This window comes from Protopterus annectens, chromosome 10.part0 (assembly GCF_019279795.1).
Source record: "Protopterus annectens isolate FY-2018-M chromosome 10.part0, PAN1.0, whole genome shotgun sequence".
NCBI lineage: Eukaryota > Metazoa > Chordata > Ceratodontiformes > Protopteridae > Protopterus > Protopterus annectens.
The window spans coordinates 700,770,918-700,796,491 of NC_056744.1; the positions used below are offsets into that span (position 1 = coordinate 700,770,918).

General features: G+C 39.0%; 1 protein-coding gene across 3 annotated transcripts in view; it reads left to right on the plus strand.

Moving 5' to 3' along the window:
* The window catches only part of FGGY (FGGY carbohydrate kinase domain containing), a 2,391,991-nt gene that overhangs the window by 1,952,374 nt on the left and 414,043 nt on the right, over nt 1-25,574 (plus strand). The window contains exon 15 of one of the 3 annotated variants that reach the window (XM_044085532.1): nt 18,754-20,985. The exons of the other annotated variants lie outside the window; for them this stretch is intronic. Within the exon in view, the coding sequence (XP_043941467.1) occupies nt 18,754-18,813 (60 nt within the window). The 3' untranslated portion in view covers nt 18,814-20,985. Of the gene's footprint in view, nt 1-18,753; nt 20,986-25,574 lie in introns of those variants that run through there. 3 annotated transcript variants of the gene reach the window in all.

Here is a 25,574-nt window from a genome sequence, read left to right on the forward strand (position 1 = left end):
ATGGACCATTTTAAAGCAGACGCTCTAAATTCCGTAGCTCCACCACAGAAAAAAAGAATAAAAACTATAACTGCCCTTGGCTAACCAAAGAAACAAAGCAAATTATGCATCAAAGAGACAAATCCTGGAAGCTTTACCAAAATAATAAACTTCTGAAACCCTTCTCCAATATACACAGCTCCGTAACTTTGCAAAAAAACAAATTTTCAAAGACAAAAATCCTACTACACTAAGCTCCAGTCCAACCATCCCCTAAACCATAGGCTTCTTTGGAACGTCATAAACTCACTCCTCAACCCAGGCTCCAAAAATAACCCCTGTCCAGACCCAAGTAAATATGACCTCGAATTAGCCTCACTACTCAACTCTTTCTTTACAGAGTCAATATCTGACCTAATGAAAACTTTTCCCAACAACGACCCATCTCTCCTACATTCCACCTTATCTAAGTTCCCAAATAATTCCCCCCATGTTTGAGCTTAAACCTGTCTTCGCTAACTACATAAAAAGCATTCTATCCAAACTTAAACCCTACTCCAATCCACCTGACAACATCCCATCTTCCTTTCTCAAGTCTGCTGCCAATGGTATAGCTCTCACAATTAGTATCCTAATTAATCAATCCATAAAGGAATTATATGTCCCTAAACTCTGGCATTCCACCATTATTCTTCCTCTCCACATGGGAGGCAAAAACACTAATATTTAAAACTTCTGCCCTATAGCTCTTCTCTCTCCAATCTCCAAAATCCTAGAAAAATGCATCCACCTCCAAATTATGCCTTTTCTGACCAAAAAACAACTTCTTATCCCTACTCAACATGGCTTTCGACCGGGACATAGCACCATAACAGCTCTACTCTCATTCTTAGAAACTGTCAATCAAGCCCGAGATTCTGGGAACTTAGTATCCACAGTGCTCCTAGATCTCTCTAAAGCATTTGATACCGTTTCCCATAAGCACCTTCTAAGTCACCTCTCAAACCTAAATCCCACCCAAAACACTCTTTCCTGGTTCTCAAGCTATCTGTCAGATAGATCTCATGCTGTGAAATGGAAAAAAGGCACCTCACTCTCTTACCCACCTCTACCGGAGTACCACAGGGGTCCATCCTTGGACCAATGTTGTTTAATATCTTTATCAATAACTTTCACTCTGCTATTTCTAATGCCAAAGTCATCCAATATGCAGATGACTCTATAATTGTCTGCTCTGCCTGTAACCTCCCTGAACTCCTATTTAAAACTCAGACTGCCTTTTCAACTACTGAGATCTGGATGCACCAAAATCACCTTTCTCTCACTGCTAACAAATCTAAAATACTACTATTCACACCCTCAAAATCTTTCTCTTTTGATATAAATTCCTTCCAAGTCCTTAGCCAAAGCAACTCTCAGATTGAAATTGTTCCCTTTGCCAAACTACTCGGTGTAACTATAGACGAACACCTCAAGTTCAACATCCATATTCAGCAAAATATAGCGAAAACCAACCAAAAACTAGGTATACTATACAGGAACAACCACTTCCTCTCTACATCTACCAGGCACACTCTGGACTCCCCTTACCTCCTTCCCTCCTTTCTGTATGGTGTCGCGCTACTAACTAACCTATCCTCTTCCAACACTTCTAAACTTGAAAGCCGTTATAACAAAATTTCTAAATTTGCCATCAAAGCCAAACATTCCACTCATTACTGTGTTACCCTCCAATCCCTCAACTGGTTAGAATTCACAAATTACCTGGACTTCCTCCAGCTCACTACAGCACATAGACTAATATTTAATCTAAACAAATGCCCCGCTCTAACATCGTTCCCCCATACACCCCAAATAGAACTCTCAGATCTGAACACCAAAACTTAGTTACTGTCTATAAACCTAAACATCCTGCTGGACAACTTCTCTCCTTTGGTAAGAAATGGAACACTCTCCCTTCCAAACTAAGGACAATGTCAAACACAAACAACTTCCAAACTCAGCTTTACACCGAACTCTCCTCCAAATGGAAATGTAACTGTATTCCCCCTACATAGAACTTTTTAACAAAAGCCCCTGGGAGGGTATCCTCCTGAGTTCCTAAGCACCTTATAGCTGGCTATAACCTTCTATAGCTAATTCCTATACGATCTCTAACACTCTGCAAATATTGTAACTAGCTTCTGACTTTTGACTTGAACTGTGTGAATTTGTTAAAATGTATCTTCACGATATTTTTCCACTATGGGTAATATTGCTCACGCTTTGTATTATTTGATATGTATTTGTACTTGTACTTTTATTTTTATTAGACTGCTGTCTTTAGTGTAATCTGTTTCATGAAGCTTTTCTCCCCGGGCCTCCACTGAAAATGGGCTCTCTGGGCCCAATGGACTTCCCCGGTAATTAAACTGGATATAAATAAATAATAAATTGTCAACTTCTAAGAGGTGAAATTGTGGATAAACATGACTGGTAAGTCTGTCATCCCCTTGGTTGACTGTATTCAAGCAGTTTTTTCAGCATCATACAAAGTAAATCAGTTCCAATTTTCTCCAATCCATTAGTTATTTTTTAACGTATATTTTTTAACAATATCCCTACCCACTATCCCTCATCCTCTATCACCTGGGGAAAATATTCAATTTTTTATTGTCAGTTCTAATTTCCTAACTCTATTTGTTTTCAAATTTCATATAGTGATTAAATATCACCATTTGTTGTCTGGATAACCTGGTTCCACTTTGCTAGAATTATTCTCTTCATAGCAATATCTATATAATTATATTGTTTTAGACAAATTGATCAAATACCCTGTAATTTCTTTAATGGAATCTGTGGCTTTAAAGAAACATTCTAAAGATTCTTCAACTTTGGATAATATTAAATAATATTATTAGCGTAAGCAATACTTTTAAAGGTAGAATTAAACTTTTCTACTGGTCTGATACTCATTTCTGAATCTGACAGCCCCAAAACTGGATCAATAGCTAATGTGAATAATAGAGGTAGTAAATGATAGCACTAATTTTGATTATATCTGCTCTATTTTCTGGAAAAAAATATGTTTCCTACCTTTCTGAACTAGTATAGTCCAGTTTTCAGGTTATTGCTGAATCCATGGCTGTGTTACAAGTTTCTGTGTTGCCCATACCTTACTTGGCTAGAAGGAAGTTTCTCTATTCACCTGTGAGAGAGGGGAGCTTTGAGCAGCCTATCTGTCCCTGGAGGAGTGGTTTCAGCCCAGACGTTAGTAGTTTATTGGCCATTTTTGGGCTAATTTCTATCTCTTTCACTTCCCTGCTATAAAAAAACACATTTGTGCAGTTTTTGCTCTTGTATTTCACTCAGCAAGTGCCTTCCAGGTGTTCTGCAGAGTCTACAGCAGTAGAGACAAAAGAGTGACTTTGGAGTGATTAAGTATCACTTTTCTGCTTTTCTTGCTGTCTTAACTAATTCCGCCTAAAAACGCCAGTTTTTTTAGTGAATCTGTGATTTAAAAAGTTTGTTATTGCTACATATTGTACTTATTTGCTGCCTGCACTTGAATTGTCATTTTTGTGTTTAAATAATCTGTTTAACTGTTGTAGGCTACATACTAAAGTGTGATAGCCTTTTCTGTGCATTTAAAGTGTTGTTTTGATTGTATCTACTCTATTTTCTGAAACAAATATATACTTGTTACCCACCTTTCTGAACTAGTATAGTCCAGTTTTTAGGTTATTGCTGAATCCAGGGCTGAGTTACAAGTTTCTGTGTTGCCCATAACTTACTTGGATAGAAGGAAGTTTCTCTATTCACCTGTGAGAGAGGGGAGCTTTGAGCAGCTTTTCTGTCCCTGGAGGAGTGGTTTCAGCCCAGAAGTTAGTAGTTTATTGGCCATTTTGGGCTAATTTTGATTGTATTTGCTCTATTTTCTGAAAAAAAAAAAAAAATATATATATATATATATATATATATATATATATATATACTTTTTCACACCTTTCTGAACTAGTATAGTCCAGTTTTCAGATTATTGCTGAATCCAGGGCTGTGTTACAAGTTTCTGTGTTGCCCATACCTTACTTAGATAGAAGGAAGTTTCTTTGTTTACCTGTGAGAGAGGGGAGCTTTGAGCAGCTTATCTGTCCCTGGAGGAGTGGTTTCAGCCCAGAAGTTAGTAGTTTATCAGCCATTTTGGGCAAATTTCTATCTCTTTCACTTCCATGCTATAAAAAATGCATTTGTGTGGTTTTGTGCACCAGGCAGCGCCATTTAGCTAGAATTAAACTATTCTCGGCTCCACAAAGTCTACTCTTCAACTTTTCCCTTGGGACTAGACAAAACTTCAACTTTAGCACTCAAACCATTCATTTCACAGTCAAGCACTTGCTTAAAACTCATAGCAAGCACTAATTAACCCTAGCACTAGAACCCCTATACTCTCCAGAAGGACAAGGCTCTCTATTTGTCCCCAACAGCCAATCAGAAAAACAGCTTACTCTACCTATTCAGGCATGTCCAAAGGGCAGTTTCCGGTGTACTCTCCAGTCCATCTGGTGAATCTGGGCATTTTGAGGCAATTTTACAACTGCCTCATGTACACAGACAACCCTCTCCTCCTACCACCAAACACTAATATATGCGAGAGATGCAATTATACAGCCAAACTGGAGGCAAAGCTCTCTCAACCCAAGACTGGAACTCACAGTCAAGAGGAGAAGGGTAATACTTGCAACACACCACCAGTCTCACATAGACCTAATAAACCAACACTGGCAAATAACACACATGAATACATGAAAACATACTTGGAGGCTCTAAATAAAAATCTGCAAAAGCAGCAGAGACCTCCAAAGCAGACATCCAAGCAACCTCCACACCCCATCACCAACCATGAAACACATACTTCACATAATCAGTGTGCCACACAATCACAGCCCTTAATGCAAAATAACATACCCAACACTCTAGTAATAGGTGACTCTATAGTCAGGCACACTGATGTCCCACTAACTAGGCTGGACAAGGAGAAGGTTACAGTTAGCTGCCTGTCAGGTGCCAAGATCCGCCACATAACACAAGCACTCAGGTCACTCCAGAACAAGTACAAATACAACTCTGTCATTGCCCATGTTGGCATGAATGACCTGAGACGTACCTCCCTGGACTACATGAAAAGAGACATGGAAGAGCTCTCTCATCATGTAGCCCAGGCTAACCCTGAGTAGCATCCTGCCCTCACCAAGAATGATGCCACAGTATAAAGAAAAAATTATCAATTTCAACAATTGGCTAAGTTTCTGGTGTCATTCAAAGGGGATCCAGTATCTGTCCACCTGGGATGACATGCTCGACAAGCCACGTTGCTTCGCAAGAGATGGCTTGCACCTGTCGCCCTTAGGCTTTCGAATACTGGCCAAGGCTCTTGCCGCCCCCATAGTGCCTTTTTTAGGCAAGGCTCAAAAGACAAACCCACCACCATAAATAGCACAAGTAACCAAAAACTGAGGGTATTGCTACTCAACGCCAGAAGTCTAAACCTCAAAATGCACGCACTCGAGGCACTCCTCAGTATGGAGAACATCGACATCTGTGCAGTAACAGAAACCTGGTTTAAGGCTCCTGAGAGTACTCCAGCACTACTAGACTATAACTCATACCATACCTTTCGGCCACAGAACCAGGACCGAAACATAAAAGGCGGGGGTGTATCCATATTCATCAAGGATATCCACACCTCCAGGTTAGTGGCACAGCACAATGCATCAGAGATCATCCATGTGCAACTATCAATGGGCAAAACTGCAATCCAAATTGTAGCTTGCTACAGATCACCCACCATGGCCCAGGACCCCCATTCCGCATTTCTGGAGACACTGGGAAATATGAAGGTCCTAGCAAACACCTTAATACTGGGTGATTTCAATTACCCACACATAAACTGGGAGAACTACTCAAGTACTAACTCCCTTGCCCAACGCTTCCTTATTTATAAACTCGAACACCCTGGATCAACTGGTCAACACCCCAACCAGAGGGAAGAACATATTGGACCTGGTCATTTCCAATATGGGCAACCGTTATTCCACATCAGAGGTCAACCCCTCACTGGTTAGATCAGACCATAGACTAATCACTCTGGATATCCACATTCCGCCCCCACCACCAATCAAGGAAACCACCATGAAAAACTTTTCAAAAGCAAACTTTATGTTACTTAAGACCGAGGTGGAAAGGTTCACAGCCCCCATGCTAAAGGACAATGCTGTCCAAGCTGCTGAAACCTTTACAAAGGCACTCTATGAGCATCTGCAGGAATGCATGGATCATGCTATCCCAAGTAAAACCAAGACTCACTCCTCCAAGAAAAGGAAACCAGTCTGTTGGACCCCTGCTATAAACAAGTTATACAACAGTACAGAAAAGAGTAAAATCCCAAGAAGGAAAGACACCCCTGATTAGTATCAGCAAGAAACTATGATCCCCTCATTAAATCATCCAAGGCTAGTTTCGAAAGAAAAATTGCCAATGACTCCAAAGATAACCACAAAGCGTTCTTTAGCTATGTCAAGAACCTAAGTGGAAACTCTCAGATCTGCTCTGAGTTAGTGCAGAATGGCACAAAATACACTGAACCGACTGATATTGCAAACATTCTGGCAGACAGGTTTAGTGCAAACTTCACCCCCCTCTCAATGCCTAAAGGGCCCATAACCATACCAGAAGAATGTAGGGCCCCATCAATCACCAACACACAGGTTAAAACAGCCCTATCCAAAGCCAAAAATACAGCTTCAATGGGACCAGATGGGGTCCCAGGCTGTGTATTACAAGAGCTCCAAAATGAACTAACCCCTCACCTAAACACACTGTTCAAACTCAGCCTTTCTACAGGCTACATACCCACAGAGTGGCGCACAGCAACAGTTATCGCGCTCCACAATGGTGGAGCCACAATGGACCCTGGGAACTATTGCCCTATAAGGCTGACTAGCCTGGTCTGCAAGGCTATGGGAATGCATCATCATGGAACTCATTAACAGAGACATTGGGAACCTCCAAACCTTGGACCCTACCCAGTTTGGCTTTAAGGGCAGATCATGCCTCCTAAACCTGGAGGACTTCTTTGAGACGGTTACCAAGGCATTAGATGAGGGAAAGGAGGTCCACACAGCCTACATAGACCTCACAAAGGCTTTCGATACCATTCCCCATTCTAGTATTATAGACAAGCTCACCAGCTTGAACATAAACCCCTACGTCACGAGATGGGTTGCCAACTGGCTTATGGATAGAACCCACATGGTGAGAGTTGCAGGCTCTACATCTGGCTCTAAACCAGTTACAAGTGGCATCCCCCAGGGCTCAGTCCCAGGACCCCTCGTGTTCAGTATATACTTCTCAGAGGTACAGGCATGCATAGGAGGACTATGGCTGACCAAGTTCACGGACGACTGCAAACTAGGGGCCATAATTGATTCTCCTGCTGATACAGACGTCCTCCAGATGGGTCTCACTGAGACGGATACCTGGTGTCAAAATCATGGCCTCAAGCTAAATGCCAAAAAGTGTATAGTCATCCCCTTTGGAAAAAACAAAGTACCCGTGAACTACCACATAGGTGGTAGTCCCCTAAATACAGAAAATGTAATAAGGGATCTGGGGACCCAAGTAGATAGTAATCTCTCCTTTGATAATCATATTGCCAAGGTGGTTAGAAAATCCTTCTATGTGGCCCACCTAATCACAAAAGGGTTTGCATCTAGAACAAAAGAGGTTATTGTGCCTCTCTACTCATCAGTCATTAGACCCATCATAGAATACAATGCCCCATTTGGGATGTACCTTACAAGACACCTGCAACATCTTTCTTCTCTTCCCCTCCACCTGGCTGCTGTGCATCCTGCTCCTGTGCTTGAATTACACACTGTGTTCCAGCTTGTCCCTGCACCAAACACCTGCATTTTCCCAGCCGGACGCCTTGGAACATTAGGGCAAACTAAGGAAATTACCTTACAACTCCCAGAAAAGCTTTTCCTGTGAAAAGGCATTGAAACACTGTGTTCCAGCTTGCCCCTGCACCAAACACCTGCATTTTGCCATCCAGACACCTTGGAACATTAGGGCAAACTAAGGAAATTACCTTACAACTCCCAGAAAAGCTTTTCCTTTGAAAAGGCATTGAAAGTATGTATTGATACTGACACAAATAAATTGAAACAAGATAAATGTTAAGACTTTACTAGGTTAGGTAAGCTTCTCAGGTAGGCTAGCCAGCAGCCTAACCCCCCTCAGTCCTTCACTTCTTTCTTTTATATTATCCATACCTCCTCTTATTTATCCCCTTCACTCAAACTACTTCATCCTCACTCCCCTCTTAGACCCCCAAATCTAGCAGGAGACCTTTCCACTGCTATACAGTGACTGGCCACTAGGTGGAGTCTCAGTAATTAGCTTTCTCAATAATTAGCTTTATGTACTGTATTTTCTACCCTATTTCTGTATCCCTACCCCCATTACTCTGTTCCCAGTTTCCTCGGATTCACTTATATATCAACTCTCCTTTGTCCTAAGGCATCCTTAATCATTGTCTTCTCCTCTATCATCCTGACTTTCTTCCTTCTAGCCTCTGAACATTGTCTACATTCTCCCACCTTCAGACTTACCTGCTGAGTCCCTCACTTCACTGATTGTATTCCTCTACATTCTGCTCTCTTGTCTCTGTTGTTCTCCTGTCTTACCCATCTGTTATCTCTATTGCTTACTATTTTACTCTATACTCATGAACCTCTCCTTGTCTTGCTTATCATTACATCTACCAGTGCCGCTTTCCCACTTATTCATCTTATCTTCCCTATCCTCTTATCAACCTTCACTGTCTCCCATGTACTCTACTACCTCTAATCACTAAGCCCCTCCCCGCAACATAAGTATCTTTACCTCCTATCTGTCCTCCTTCTGCTCAATCTTGCGGCTTCTGCCCTATACCTACTTTTGTCTCTTTTCCCCTCCCCGTCTGCCCCTACGCCCCAGCTCACCTTATAAGTATACCCCAATCCTTGGCGACGCCATCTTTCTTCTCCTCCCCTCCACCTGGCTGCTGTGTGCCCTGCTCCTGTGCTTGAATTACAGTAAGATAAATTATGCTTCATTTGTTTAAAATGATTGTTCTTTTATGCCTCTTTTAACTTTCAAAATGTTATTAACTCCTTTTTATTTGTACATTGCTTTAGCTTTTGTTGCAAACGCTGACACAATCTGAGCGTTGTGCATGTAGCTTGTAATGAATGTACCTTGATGTTACTATTCTAAATTCACACTGTTTTTTGCTGACTTACTATTGCTTTTGCTGCAAACGCAGACATTTACAGAGTGTTGTATATGCGTAGGCTGTTTAAAGAAGTTGTCTGCTCATAAGAATTGTTTTTTTAGAAATTATTACCAGTAATGACCTCCTTTCCTGATCGCTACATTTTCTGACCACTACTAAACTTTGTATAACGGAAAATAGTCATTTTCCTATGTTCAGGAACTTTTTAGAGTTTTGTAGCATCTCTCTAAAAGCATACTGCCCTCTACTTAACTAGCCTTATTAACATCGACTACTGGGGACTGACATAATCACCTGAGCCATCTAAAAGACGCGCACGGGTACTGAATCATGAGGTTCTCTTACCGCTAAACTGCAAAACAATATTCTCACCCTCCCTAAATCCAAATAACTTGTATATGCGTAGGCTGTTTAAAGAAGTTGTCTACTCATAAGATTTGTTTTTTTAGTAATTATTACCCAGTAACGACCTCCTTTCCTGATCGCTACATTTTCTGACCACTACTAAACTTTGTAAAACCAAATATAGTCATTTTCCTATGTTCGGGAACTTTTTAGATTTTTGTAGCATCTCTCTAAAAGCATACTGCCCTCTACCTAACTAGCCTTATTAACATTGAATACTGGGGACTGATATAATCATCTGAGTTGTCTAAAGACGCACACAGGTACTGAATCATGCGGTTCTCTTACCGCTAAACTGCAAAACAGTATTCTCACCCTCCCTAAATCCAACATGGTATCAACCCTATTTTACTGTGAATTATAAGGAGGTTTGTAACTGATTATATTTCCTAATACTATGTCGCCGTGTTAATTAACAAAAGGACTACTCCTCTTTAATTGTTTTTACTGCTCCTCCCTATCTTAACTCAGTTCACTGTTTAAGTTAAGTACTGCCCCAAATTCTCGGTAGCTTTGGGCACTAAAAGGAGTCATAGAAGTTTGAAAACACTACAAAGTATTGCTATTTACTGTGGTAATATATCCAACTGTGTCTGTGAAACATTTGTTTACTGTTTAAGTTTAGTACTGCTCTGAATTCTTAGTAGCTTCTGGTACTAAATGGAGTTATAAAGATTGATAGAGATACAAAGTACTGTTGTTGACTGTGATTACACAAGCAACTGTGTCTGCATAACATCTTTACCTGCTCTCTAAGTTGATACCCTATGCCTTACTACCTTTTCTCTCTATATATATCTTACCAGCACTGTGTTCCAGCTTGTCCCTGCACCAAACACCTGCATTTTCCCAGCCGGACACCTTGGAACATTAGGGCAAACTAAGGAAATTACCTTACAACTCCCAGAAAAGCTTTTCCTTTGAAAAGGCATTGAAAGTATGTATTGATACTGACACAAATAAATTGAAACAAGATAAATGTTAAGGGTTTACTAGGTTAGGCAAACTTCTCAGGTGGGCTAGCCAGCAGCCTAACCCCCCAGTCCTTCACTTATTTATTTTATATTATCCATACCTCCTCTTATTTATCCCCTTCACTCAAACTACTTCATCCTCACTCCCCTCTTAGATCCCCAAATCTAGCAGGAGACCTTTCCACTGCTATACAGTGACTGGCCACTAGGTGGCATCTCAGTAATTAGCTTTCTGTACTGTATTTTCTACCCTATTTCTGTATCCCTACGCCCATTACTCTGTTCCCAGTTTCCTCGGATTCACTTATATATCAACTCTTCTTTGTCCTAAGGCATCCTTAATCATTGTCTTCTCCTCTATCATCCTGACTTTCTTCCTTCTAGCCTCTGAACATTGTCTCCATTCTTCCACCTTCAGACTTACCTGCTGAGTCTTTCACTTCACTGATTGTCTTCCTCTACATTCTGCTCTCTTGTCTCTACCTGCTCGGTTTACCCTTCGGGCTCACTCCGCTCCCCTACCCTACCCCCAATTCCCACCCACCCCCAGTGTTCCTACATTTATCCCTCCAGAAACCACACCCCTACCTTACTCACACCAATCACACAAATCTCATCTATAACACTCCCACCCCTATCATACACATCTTACCTACCAATTACCCAACTCTCCTCCTCCTCTACCTCATACATACTTACTATTATTTCTCATTATCTCTCTCATCTCCACTTCCTTACCAATGCACACTACAGTGAACCCTTCACAAATTCAAATATTGATTATCATTTCACTTATAACTCCTCTAGCAACTACCTATATCTTAACCTCCTATGAACTGCCTATGTACTCTACCCTTACCTTTCCCTCCATACACACCTCTACACCTATAACACCTTTTTTCCTGCAACCTTCCTAAATCTCATTTACAAACCCAACTACCTACTAGCCAAATACCACAGACTAGCCCACATTACATTCTATAACCAAAAAACAAGAAAATTAATCGACTGCTTTTGTAAACCTCTCCAACCTAAACACTCAACACTCCCCCAATCACTATTGGATGGAGACATTCATCCAAACCCTGGCCCACACCATACCCAGACCATAGGAAACTACAACAATGACATAACTAGGACTACACTGCCTACCAAATCTACCAATTTGCTCACTATAGCCCATCTCAAAATATGTAGTATTTGTAATAAAATTTCTCAAGTCCATGCCCTCCTAGATGTCAACCAATTTGACATCCTATGCCTATCAGAAACATGGCTAAAACCTATCATTAAAGACAACAAAATCTCCCCACCTGGATATGACATCATTAGACTTGACCGCTCAACAAAAAAGGGGGGAGGTGTAGCAATTCTCTGTAAAACACAGCTACATATCAGCACTATAAATCTGAACCTTCCCCCTTCCCCTAGTCAATAGTGCCGAAGTAATTTGCTCTAAACTTCAAGTCAACAAAAGTAAAGCTATATATATAATTTGTATATATCTTCCCCCATGAAATAACATTAATGCTCTTGAGTGCATCCTTAGTTGGCTCTCCACTAATCTCCCACAAGAAACATTAATCTTAGGTGACCTAAATATTAATTGGAATTCCTGTAATAATTCAAACCCCACCTCCCACATAAACCTACATGGCTTCTCACAACTAATTACCTGCCCTACCAGAACTAATAAAATCAATAACAAGGACACCACTTTAGACTGGATACTTACTAACACCCCCCCAACAAACCTATAAAACTGGCTCCCTTCCAGACGATCTAAGTGACCACTCTTTAACATATTGTTAGACATAAAACCAATCTAATTTTTCCAAACAAATTCAGAACATTACGTTCAAAAAAGCAATTTAACTCAGAATGTTTTCAAACAGAACTGAAGCAATGTGATTGGTCTCCTCTAAAATTTCTCCCTCTTAATGATGCAGTACAGTACTTCAATTCCACATTTTTATCTATCCTTGACCAGCACGCACCGATTCGCACTATCAGAATCAAAGCCAAACCAGCCCCCTGGCTGCCCAACAATACTAGACAAAAAATTCATTATCAGAAACAAATCCTGGGCAAAATGGCGTACCACTAAGAACCTGGCTGACCGTCAAACCTTTAGAGAATGTAGAAACAGCACAAAAAAGCCATCCTGACAGACAAAAAGAACTACTACCTTCATCTACAACAAACATCCAGCAAGGAACCTAAAAAATTCTGGACCAGCATTAATAATCTTCTATCCCCAGGCCAATCTATCACACCCGACACACAAGACTCTAACCCGGACAATCCCACACAAACAGCTAATGCCTTCAATTCTTTCTTCACAAATACAATTCAAACTCTTGCTAGTCACCTACCTCCTGATACCTCCAAGCTACTTCCATCTTCTGCAGATCCACCCCCCTCATTTAATCTACTACCAATTTCTACTTCCTTTATCTCATCCTTACTCCAAAAACGTAAACCTACCACCCCCTCCACAGACAAACTTCCTGCTGAGTTCCTGCAAGTAGGAGCTAAAGCCATTGCCTATCCCATTTCTATTCTGATAAACAGATCTATTAATGAAGGAACTATCCCTTCAATCTGGAAGATATCTCATATCATCCCACTACATAAAGGGGGAAACTCTAATGACTTCTCTAACTATCGTCCCATAGCCCTACTATCCCCTATTGCTAAAATTATGGAAAACTGTATCCATAAACAACTACTAAACCACCTTCTACAAAACAACCTACTTGCTAATTGTCAGCATGGTTCTAGACCTTCCCACAGTACCACCACTGCACTGCTCTCATTTACAAACTCCATCAACTTTAATCGCAACAAAAATAGTCTTTGATCTGCACCCTTCATCGACTTATCTAAAGCCTCTGACATGGTTAACCACCAACTACTTCTGCACATTCTGAATTCTCTATCACTTGATCCTCCTTCCATAACTTGGTTTAAATCTTACCTAGAAAACCGACAGCAGGTGGTACTCTGGAAAAATTCACTATCTGATCATCTTCCCATCTCCCTAGGGGTGCCACAAGGCTCCATCTTAGGCCCACTTCTTTTTTCCATCTTTATCAATGACCTGCAATTAGCTATCCCAAATACTATCTGTATTCAATATGCAGACGATTCTACTATAATCTGCACATCTACCTCTCAAACAAAACTCCAGTCTCTTACCCAAAAAGCCTTTAACACTGTAGAACAATGGTTCTCTCATTGCTGCCTACTACTTAACCCCAAGAAAACTAAACTGCTTCTCTTCTCACCAACCCAAAAGCACATCCCCTTACATTTCACTATCAGTTCCAATAACGGTACTATCATTTCTCCTGATGCTACCACAAAATTATTAGGAATAACAATAGACAACAATCTAAACTTTGACAATCATATCAACACAACAATAAAATCAGTGAACAAAAAATAGGAACCCTATACAGAATCAAACCCTTTCTTACTCCACTTGCAAGAACTACATTAGCTAGAACTCACCTAATCTCTACTTTACTCTATGCTTCCCGCATATACACTAATCTATCAAAAACAAAACCTCAATAAACTAGTAACATCTTACAGTAATATTGCTAGATTTGCTACAGGATCCCCTTTTAGAACCCATCACTGCCTGAACCTAAAACAACTAGGTTGGCTAGAACTTCCTAATCAGCTCGAACTTCAACAACTCATAATAGCCCACAAAACCCTGTACCAACCCACCAAAACTCCAATACTCTCTAGCCACATCGCACCTTATTATAATCAGAAACATCTACGCTCTTCAAACTGTTGATCAAAACAACCATATCCAATAACTCTGCAGGTGACTGCCTGTTCTCAAACTCTGTTGGAAAAATATGGAATAAACTACCCTCGGATATCTCATCTCTGACTTCTCTCCCACTTTTTAAAAGGAATCTAAAACTGTATCTCAATAAAAAATGGCTATGCCCCTGTAGTAACCCAGACTAACTCTGTTTCTTTTCTTCTTCCCTATTTTTCCCTACTATTTTAAACGCTTCTAAACGGTACCTCAGTAAAAATGGCTATGTCCTTGTACTAACTAGACTCGCTCTGTTTTCTTTTCTTTACTTTTCTTCTTCCCTGTTTTTTCTCCCTACACCCCTTTCAGCTTTTCTTTACCTCTCATTACACTTTATCATTCTTCTTATAAAATTTATGTTTAGATTCTTTGTATTGTAATGATTATTGTGATATGCACATCACTTAGGTTGTAGTTTATGTATTTTTTGGTTTTAAGATTGTAATTTGCAATTTCCTAAAAAAAATACTATTTGGTTTACTGTTAGCATTATATTTGTTATAATTTCTATTGTAACGCCTTCTTAAACCTTGTAATAATTACTGGAGCTTTTCTCCCCAGGCCTCTACTGAAAATGGACATATATCCAGATAGACTAGCCCGGTCAACGAATGTAAAATAAATAAATAAATAAACAACTGGAAAGGCCACAAAAATACCTCACCAAGAGGATTACTGGCCTCAAACAGATGCCCTATGCAGCCCGACTTAAGCAACTCCAGCTGTACTCGGTTGCATACCACTTACTCAGAGGTGATCTTTGCCTGACATTCCAACCCAGAATTGATGGACATGCTCCACCTAAAAAAAAAAACAAATCCCAGAGAGCCACATGCTCTATTGATATAAACCTCACCACAATGATAAATAGGACATGCTGAAGGGATAGATTCCTATCCCAGAGACTCCCCATACTTTGGAACACGATTCCAATATACATCAGGCAGAGCCCCTCACTAATACTCTTCAAGAGAACCCTTGACGGGTGGATGGGAAACAGAAAATTTACCCCGGGGATCACTGCAGTGGCTCTGCTGGACAGTGGCGCAGGGAAATAATGGCTCTGCTGGACAGAGGCACAGGGAACTAATCTAAGGGGTGGAGAAAGCCAACACATTCTGGCTAGGCTTATAAATGCCCTTGGGCAGATAGCCTAGTACTTACCTATGAACTAGTGGACTCCCTTTAGTTGTTGAATAATTTATTATATCTTATTTGCAATTTGAAAATGTGTCTTATTAAATAAAGCATGTATAATAATAGCTTCTATTCCCAGCTTTAGATATTAAAGTAATTGAAATAAGTATTTTACATGTACTGTGTCAAGTGCTTTATATTCATCAGTTGCACAAAATGTGGGTTTAAAATATAGGAATTGATGTCATTTTGAATATATTGTGGTGATAAAATAAAATAAAAGAAAGACCATCCACAACGGCACACAAGCTAAAACTATATGAAATTTTAATAAAACAAAAGGTAAGTGCTTTCACGCGAAAAGGTACTTCATCAGACCATCTAAAACATTCACAACTGAACACATTTAAATATAAAACCAATAAAATTAACGAGGTAGACCACATTACATAAGTATTGGTTTTAAAGAAACAGTGTCATTTAATCCTGAGCCTTTATCAGCTCTCAACTTTAATAGCCACTTCAACTCTACACATTTGGTACTGGGCACACTGTCACCACCTCTCAAATCAAAACTAAGTAATTGTATTAAAAAAATTAAAAGAATATTCTTTACCAAAAATGTTCACATGTTTAGTTAAAGCATTAGATGACTTCTCTCTTTTAATATCATTCAGGTGTTCAAGAATGCATTCTTTAAAGGAATGATTAGTCTTGCCCACATAAAAACAAGAACAAACAATGCATTGAGCTAAATACTTCTACAATCAGCATAAAAATCAAACTTAGAAAAGTGACCAGTGGAGAGTATTAGACAATTTTTATCACATTATGCCTTCACCAATGGTAGGATTAATTTGATCTGTTTACTTGCTGATCTGATTCTTGACGACAATTTGTTCTTGTCTTTTATATAGGCGTATCCTTCTGTGGACACCCTGATGGTTTCATTAAAGTATAGAAAGAGGGAGATAGGAAAGACTGAAAAAGGGAAATCAAAACAAAGAGGAGAATACACAAGGGAAACATCAAGAGGGTTTTTACTGGAGGAGGTGGGACAAGAAGGACTGAGGAAAGGCCATCTAGAATCCCAGTCCACAGAGCCTCAAACACATCCACTGACAGATGGTGTTGCAGTTGATGACCTCAGTGTTGAGGGGTAGGGTCCTGTGTTGGTGCAGTGGTCAGCACCAACTGAGAGAGCATGTCTTCTACATGCTGATAAGCTTTGACTGGCCAAATTCCCCTGTCCACTGTCTCCACTAGTATGCCCTCAACCAAGCTCTAAAGCACCGTTTCTGTGAGGCTTGCAAGGCTGCCACCTGCAGTCTTGCCTGCAGGACTGGATCCTCCACTCTGACCTTGTGAGTATGTCTCCAGACAGATGGAGGGTGATCAATCCCTAGCCTGAGAGGTACATGCCCATTCTGCTTCTGAGGGATTTTAACCCATAAAAACAGGAAAATAAATGGGACAGAAGCAAAACAATAAAGGAGAAAGTAATGCATAATCAAAATAAGGAAAACAGAGGAAAAAAAAAGGAATTGGGCGAAACAAAACAGAAAATAAATCCACACAATACTGTTTACATGTCATTATACAGTGAAATACTGCAGTAACATCTTTATTAAAGTAAAATGTGTACAGGAAGTCCTTATGCATACAGTATTATTTATTTTTTTATTTAACATTTGTTTACCGGGAAAGTTACGCCTGAGTAGGAGTAGAGATTTGGAATGTACTTTTGTACTTGGGACGAATGATATGCACGAATGGATTATGCATACTTGTCATGAATTCAAATGACAAGGACTTTTGACTTCTTGAAGGGGTATGTATCTCTCAAGTTATGTGCATACAATAATTGAATACAGTACTAAAACTACTGTTTGCGGTTTGTCAAAGTAGTAGGGTAAAAACAGTAATATTACCTTGAACTGTAATGGCTTCAGTTGCATTTCTTTCATCTGCAAAGCTAGCAATTGTCCTATTAACAATGCAGAAGACAGGTGTAAAATTAGTACAGCAGTTGTACAAGTACATATTTCTTTTTTTAATTTTATAGTACAATAACGATTTTAAATCCTTTTTGTATGCTTATACGTGCTACAAGCTATTAAGACAAAAAAAATAATCTTGGGCTTCAATTATACTTACTAGAAGATTTAACGAGCCTTAATCTTGGGCTTCAGTTATACTTTCTAGTAGATTCAACAAGCTTTTCAAATCTTTACTGTTGCTGCTCTTGTCTAAACAATGACTACATTTTGTTTTCTTCATTTTCTGTTACACATGCATAGCTGTATGAATTAGTATACTATTGTGCTAGTATTCCCTACCATTCAAGAGAAACATGTGTGGAATGTTGTTTTCAAAATACACATAAAACTGTGTTCAGGTGTAACTAATTCACAAATACAGAAATGTAGCAATTCATGGAAGTTTGCATTTCCTTTTTTATACAAATCTGATTTCATAAGTAATTTTGAAGAAAAACATTTCTCATTAAAGCTTCTGCTGGCCATTCACTTGGCACAGCAACCCCCACTCACCTCCCCCAACCTGCATTCTGAATGGGGTGTGGTGTGTGAGGCTTCAGCTATGTTGTATGTGCAGTTAGAAATATAGAAATATTTTTGAACAAACAACTATGATAAGCAACTGTTTTATATATGGCCTACACAAAACTGGCTTCATGAAATGGAAGTATTATAAGTCTTTTCTTGCAATTCTAATAAATTACATATGTCCAATTGCAATTTTTATTTCATTATTTTATAAATCTAATCACAATTACTTGTACCTGTAGCCCAATACAAGATTTAGAGTTACATGTATCGATTATTATTTTAATACACTTATGTGAGATTTGTATACATTATTAAAGTCTGTTAAAATATTACTGATATGACTCTGTTAAAAAAGATGCATGTATGATTACAAATATGACTGTTATTTCCTATGCATTTCATAATAGCATTACAAGTAGTATTTTTAGGTACACATAAAATGCCTTTAATTATGCAAATGTGCTAAACTTTTTTTATCTTTAATATGACGTATTTAAGAAACCAGATATTTTATTTTACTTGTTATAGAACTCTGGCCTTCTTGCTGCAACCTGGTCTACCCAGCTGGTCAGCCCTTCGGTTTTGTAAATCATCACACCCGTAAGAACACTGCTAGCTAGAGCAGGTTATATCTGTCACGTTGACCCAACTCCTGCCAGATGGCGATCTTTTTCCAGGCAGTGCATCATGAACATGCTTCAGTCTTATCCAGATGTGAATCATGCAGAAGGTGGAGTGTGGAGAGTGATCATGGTCTCCTTATCAGACCAGCTAGGAGAGTGGCCTTGTGACTTCACAGGAGTTGCCATCTTTCAAAGAGCCTGAACAAAATTAGGAAAGTCTGTTTTGCTAGTGTGGTCATTACAACACCTGTTGATACTAGCGACAAGTTTTGTATAAACAAAACTGTTTTGTCTTGTAAAGTTTTTTTTTCTTAAAGGAAACCACTTACCTTTCCCATCCATGCTTCATAAAAATGGAAATAGGTGATTAATACTTTTTATTGATAATGCTTATTGATAAAAGTTATTTGTGGTGATTAATAATTTTTTATTGATAATGCTTATTGGTAAAAGTTATTTGTTTTGTACCCTAACACCATTATGTGTCATGTAGTACAGTGGATTTTTTTTTTTTTGGAGGGGGGAATAAATGTCATAATGTGTCTTACTTTTAAGTTTTATAAAGTTATGACTTGCATGAGGTGCTAGGAGGTGACAAGGATTACACTTAAAATTGCTACAAACCTGGTATTTAGATGACTTAATTTCTTTTTTAACTACATTCTGATTTTGGCTAGTCTATGGCCATTTACGTGTTCCTAAGGAAAGCTTGGGATTACTGCAGAATGCTGAGGACTTCAAACCATCTGTAGTGCATCCATGTCAGTATTAAATACATTCATGTTCAGTTGAATGTGTCACAATTGGCGAAATTCTCTGGTATACCTAGGGACATATTTACGTATTATTACAATTCACAGACATGCATATAAATTAGCCTATTTTGTATGTAACACATGTAAATGGTTCTGAATTTTTGCCAGTAAGTTGAACATCATCATAGTAATTCGCCAATAGCCAAGATAGGTGGCAAATGCAGTAGGATACTGCAAACTTACTATAGTAAGGAAATATTTTTAAACATATTATCATTTAACAAGAACTACTTCAAAATATTATTTCATTATTGATTTAAGATTAATTTGCAATGAACTTACATGTATGCTGTGCGTGTTATGATAGCATTGACTGATTGGCAAATTTCAGTCATTTTGAAGTTGGATTTCATGATAGCAGCAGTGGAAATGACTAATGATGGCAGAAAATGATCATTACTCTGGTGTAATTTACTGATTGTACGTACATGGGTATAAATTCAGTAATTTAGTGCAGAAGTTTCACTTTCCTAAGGATATGAACAGGCAGATGTGAAGAATCTGAATTTTGTGAATGATAATGAGGAATAAAACATGGCATTATTATCAGTACATGACAATGGCAGAGGATAGGGCAAGGATGCTTTTTTGTGACAAAAGCAATTGCATTCATGACCTGAATGAACTGTAGGTAACATATTACAATTTTACCTGGCTGTATTGAGATTTCTTTTAGTTGATTATATTGGGCTGTGTTAAGTAACAATTATTGTGGGTGACAGGAATACTTGGCCAGTGTTTTGTACTTTAAAAGTTGATTACATACAAACATTACTGTCACACTTTCAGACTATGGCCTTTTATATTTTTGGTTTGTTTTGATTTACATGTCGTACTAATGGAAAATAAGGGATCAAAGCACAGAAAGGATAACTTCAGCCATGAGGAAACTTGTGTCCTCACCGCAGCACTTAGGGAATATGGAAAACTTCTTTTTGGTAAAGGAGGGCCCAGATAAGCCAAAAGGAACAAGGCCTGGAGTCAAGTAGTTGTTGAAATCAGTGTAGTTAAAGGCAGAAACCGAACACTGGCACAGTGCAAGAAAAGGGCAAATGATAAATGATATGGTAGCACACGCTAGAAGCAAGGTCAAGTAAAAATGCAACTCCCGTACCACTACGGGAGGTTGCAAATCTTATTCAATTAAATCTAGATGAGGAATACCTTTTGTCCATCCATGGTGATGACTGTGACACAGAAGGTGATGGAACAGGAATAATTTGAGGTGATATGGACACAGTTCCACCTTACCAGTGTCTGCAGCAACAGCAACACTCAACTGCTCATGAAGATTGGTTTAAAATCTGTAACACATTTTATATAGAGAGAATTGAATGCTGATAAGGAATCTTGTAATTAACCATGTTACAATTAATTATTATTAGGTGATCCTTGTACATCAGCAAAGAATGGAAATTAAAGCAGCGTACTTGCTAAGTGTCCCACTCACTTCCTTGTAAGCATCCTTTACTACATGCTGTTGTGTTATTGTTAATGCTTTCAAGTATTTTTTACAGGGTCAGCATCAAAAAACAAACAGATCAGTTATACCAATAAATCTGGATGATGTTGGTAGCAGAATGGGTGTGGCATCTGCTTCTGATCAAGATGATAACATAGTTCTATTTATGAGGTACTTTGAGGGAATTAGCATGCAGTCCCCAATTTTATTGGCAGGTTCTCTCACCCCATAACATTTTAGTAACTCTGCAGAAAGTGACAATGCAACAAAAAGTTAAGCAAAACTTGACATACCATTCACAGTTGTACAAGAGCAATACACCTGCACCTCTACACTAGTACTGCCAAACCCAGAGGGACACTGTGAGAATGATGACAGGTATTGACAGAGGCAACAGTGTCCACAGTGACTCCTTTACAAAGGTGAGCCAGGTGCAAAAATTCCTTACAGCTACCCCTGGAAACACATTTAAAAGGGCTCATAGCACTGCCACAAAGAGTCAGAGGAAATGTCAAGAGTCCTCCAGGGTATGAGTGATGATTTCCAGCACCACTTTGAAATGGCAGAGATCAGGGGTAATTCCATGATCACACTGATGCATAGTATGGTGGCACATCAAACATCTGGGCCACCTCCATTCGTACACTAATTAGGACATACCAGAGTCTAACTGGGGTTAGTCTTGCAAGGGCCAGAGGAGGGGGTACTGTCCAGACACATGGGAGGAGATCACATGTTACTACTGTTGCTTCTCAAAATCGCAGTAGTCATAGTAAACAAGCACAGCACAGTTCACACAGGCCATGTCATCGTTCATCTACACCTACCAAAACCTCACATTCGAGGTCACGATCATGGTCACACAGCTGTATCAGGTTAGTGTGAGCAGGATCACTTTCATCAAGTAGGTCCAACTCGCCTTACAGTTCTCATGGTAGCCCCTCCTCCAAATCATTTGCACCATCACCTAGCCTATCAGTAGGAGATATGCATGACTCAGTTGATCTTTAACTACTGTGAATCACCTTTAAAGACACAGCTGTCTTTTTAACTGGAATAGAGGTTTCGGGTGGGAGGGAATTTTGCAAAGGTATGCATTTCATCCCTATAAAACTAGTATGTACACCATCAATTAACTTTACACAAAAAAAAAATACTACATGCATTACCATTCCATTCCTACAGGTGGCAGATACCTAAAACATCAAAATAGTAATGAACAAAAATTTTCAGAAGAAATCTATCAAAGCAAATGACGCATTAAAATGTGTATCCTGCCATGTAAACGTAAACTGCTGTGACTTTACCCTCCCACTGCACAAATGATAGTTTCTGAAGTCAGAATTTATTGTGTATGACAGCATTAAATTAATCTGCTGTGTAGTACAACAGAATAATCTAAGAAATGTCATATATAAAGAAAGCAGTATATACATTTGTATTTTAATTCACAAAGTTTTTCACCGTTGTCAATATTCCTTATTTTTGTATAATTAAGTAATCATTAAAACAGAAGCTATTCACAACAGAGGACAAAAATGTGAATTATTTTCTATTTGATGCCTTTTGACATCACTGAACAAGAAACAGTAAGCACTCAAGCATGGGAACCACATTAGTATTATTCTTACAAATAATAAAAAAAAACATATTTTAGGATGAGAGAGAATGTCAGATGAGTAGTGATAGCAGACCATGCACCACACGGTATAGCCCACAGATATCACTGCATGCATCAGTTGTACTATGTGCTTTTACCAGGAAAGGAAACACTAACCTGAATATCATGATCCGTAGTTTTGGACTACACCCCATGCATGAGCCTGCCTCATGAGGTCCTTTACTACTGCTGCCAGCTGGTCAACATTACTTGTAGTGGGACTGGAACTGGAAGCTACAGTGCCAGCATGGGTCACTTCACCACCTGATCAGTGCATGATCATGTTATACAGAATGCAACATGCTGGAAATGTCCTGCCTGCAGTAGCTGGGTCATACTGATGGGCACCCCCAGACTCAACCAGGCAGGTCAAAGACCCTCTCAATGACAATGCAGGTCTGCGAAAAAGATGTGTTATACGCCTCCTCCACAGCTCCACTTGAATTTCTCACTGGAGTCATGAGCTATGAGCCATGGCTCTAGTGTATATCCAGCATTACCTGAAACAAACAAAAAAAAAACAGAGAAAAAAGGGGGAGGGGAGACAAAACAGAAAAAAATAGTGTTCAGCAATACATTTTAATGTGAACAACTATTTAAATACAATATAACAAAAACATTTTTCCACTTACCATTAAGATGACCATTGGGGTATCCTACCATGCAGGAAGAGGTGGTAAAGTGAGATAGTGTACCAGATAGGGGAGTTGTGCACTGCCAGCATGTTGGACAGAGATGTTGGTGATACATCCCCATGCATCACACACTACCTGGCAGTTGATGGAATGGTTCTCCTTCCTATTGCAGTACTGCTACCTCTATGAAACAGGAGGGGCTCTAATTGCAACATGAGTGCAGTCTATCACACTGAGTACCTCAGTTTAAATTTGTCAGCCCATAAAAGGCATGAGTAGTCCAGGATTGGTCCTGAGTTGAAACCAGGAAAGAGATGTACTGATCCATACGTGACAAGAATACATGCAGGAACCGCTGCAGTCTCCTTGAGGTAGAAGCTGGTGATATCCTCAAAGTGTCCAGTCTGTCTCTGGAATATTATTTGGCATCCAAGCAGTATGAAAATATATTTTATGGACTAAAGTGCAAATCTCTCAAAAGTTTAATTAAAGCGTGTAGTTGGGGGTTGAGGTAAATGGACACAAGGTGCAGATTTTTGTTTTCACATATGATGATTTTGGAAATTATGCAGTTAGGAACTAAGTATTTTGCTGATGTTGAGTCTTCAGTTAGACAGCAAGGAAGTTTTTTTCTGAATAAAAGCATTTCCCCTCCTCTAGTTTTGCAGCTGGAGCAGTGACTCCTAATGTGGTCATAAATATAGGTGTGTATGGTAACAGAATAGTCCACTTCCTTAAGCTATGTTTCTACAGTGGAGGCAATGCTAAGTTTGCAGAAGTGTAAAAAGGCATGTAGAGATTCAGTTTTGTTATTAACTCATTCATGCCTGCCAGCACTCATTTAACAAGATGGGAAATTCATTTGTGCTTCCACACTGGACAGCAGCTGCCAGGAACCCTCGGTCATACCAAAGTAAAATGTGAGCGACATCTTTTGAATTGAACAAATAAAGCAACATTTTGCCTTTTATGCTCAGTTTAAATGATTGCTTCACATCTAAGCTGTTTTATTATGGTACTAAAGACTGCAAGTTCAGTACCACAGCAAAGCTATAGCCTAAACATAGCTCTGCTTGCAGTTTGCCTTTGTTATGCTGTAGGGACGGTTGAGATAAGTTAGACCAGAAAAATAGCAGTGCATGTGTGGCATGGAATACTGTGGGATTAGTGCTGTGGGCATGACGGAATTAGTACTGTGGCAATACAGGTGGATAGTATTAGGTGTTTATGAGTTAGGAATTATGCATGTATTAATGCTGAAGATTATGATGGAGATTTAAAGTCAGAGATGAATGCAGTGTCAACAGAATGCAGGAAAAGAACCAGATTAGACTATACTTGATGTGTGTAAAAGATAACTGAATAAATGTGTTGTGTGGTTGAGGTGATAAAGGCAAACAGGACACTGTGAACTAGAAGAGGTATGAGGCTTATAAAGATACACAGAGTTTGATATGCTGCAGAGAATAGTACATGTTTGGGAGAAGTACTGAAGGTATAGGGGAGTAGAAGAAAAGGTATTTAGAAAACAGGAATATTGAACAGCAGTATCAGAAACTTAAGTGCTAGGCTGAGATATGAGAGAGATTGAGAGAATGAGATAGATTTTCACCATGATAAAAGTTGATGGGGGTGAAGACTGAAGCAAGCAGTATAAGAAATAGCACTTTGACCAGTTGTTTCTATTTTTATTTATCATTTGTTAATTGGATAAGTGTTCTGTTCCTTGGACCTTTTCAGTCACAACCCAAGGCACTTGGTAAAGACATAACAGATGATAATCAGTTATAGAGTAAAGATGAGTAAAACATACAGTGCAGGTTATACCATGAAATATATATATATATATATATATATATATATATATATATATATATATATATATATATATATATATATATATACACACACGCGCACACACACACACACACACAAGAAACTAAAAAAAAGCAACAAACAAAATGTGCAACACCCTTTACACTGTGAAATATATACAAAGAAGTAATAAATGAAATACAAATCCATTCATCCATCCTCAATCCCTTTTTCCCATTTTACACATGAGGTCAGGGTGTCATTTAAGTATTCTAGAGCCAAGGTTTACAAATATCAGAAAGCAAAAATATTTTACTTAATAAATGCATGTATTGAAAG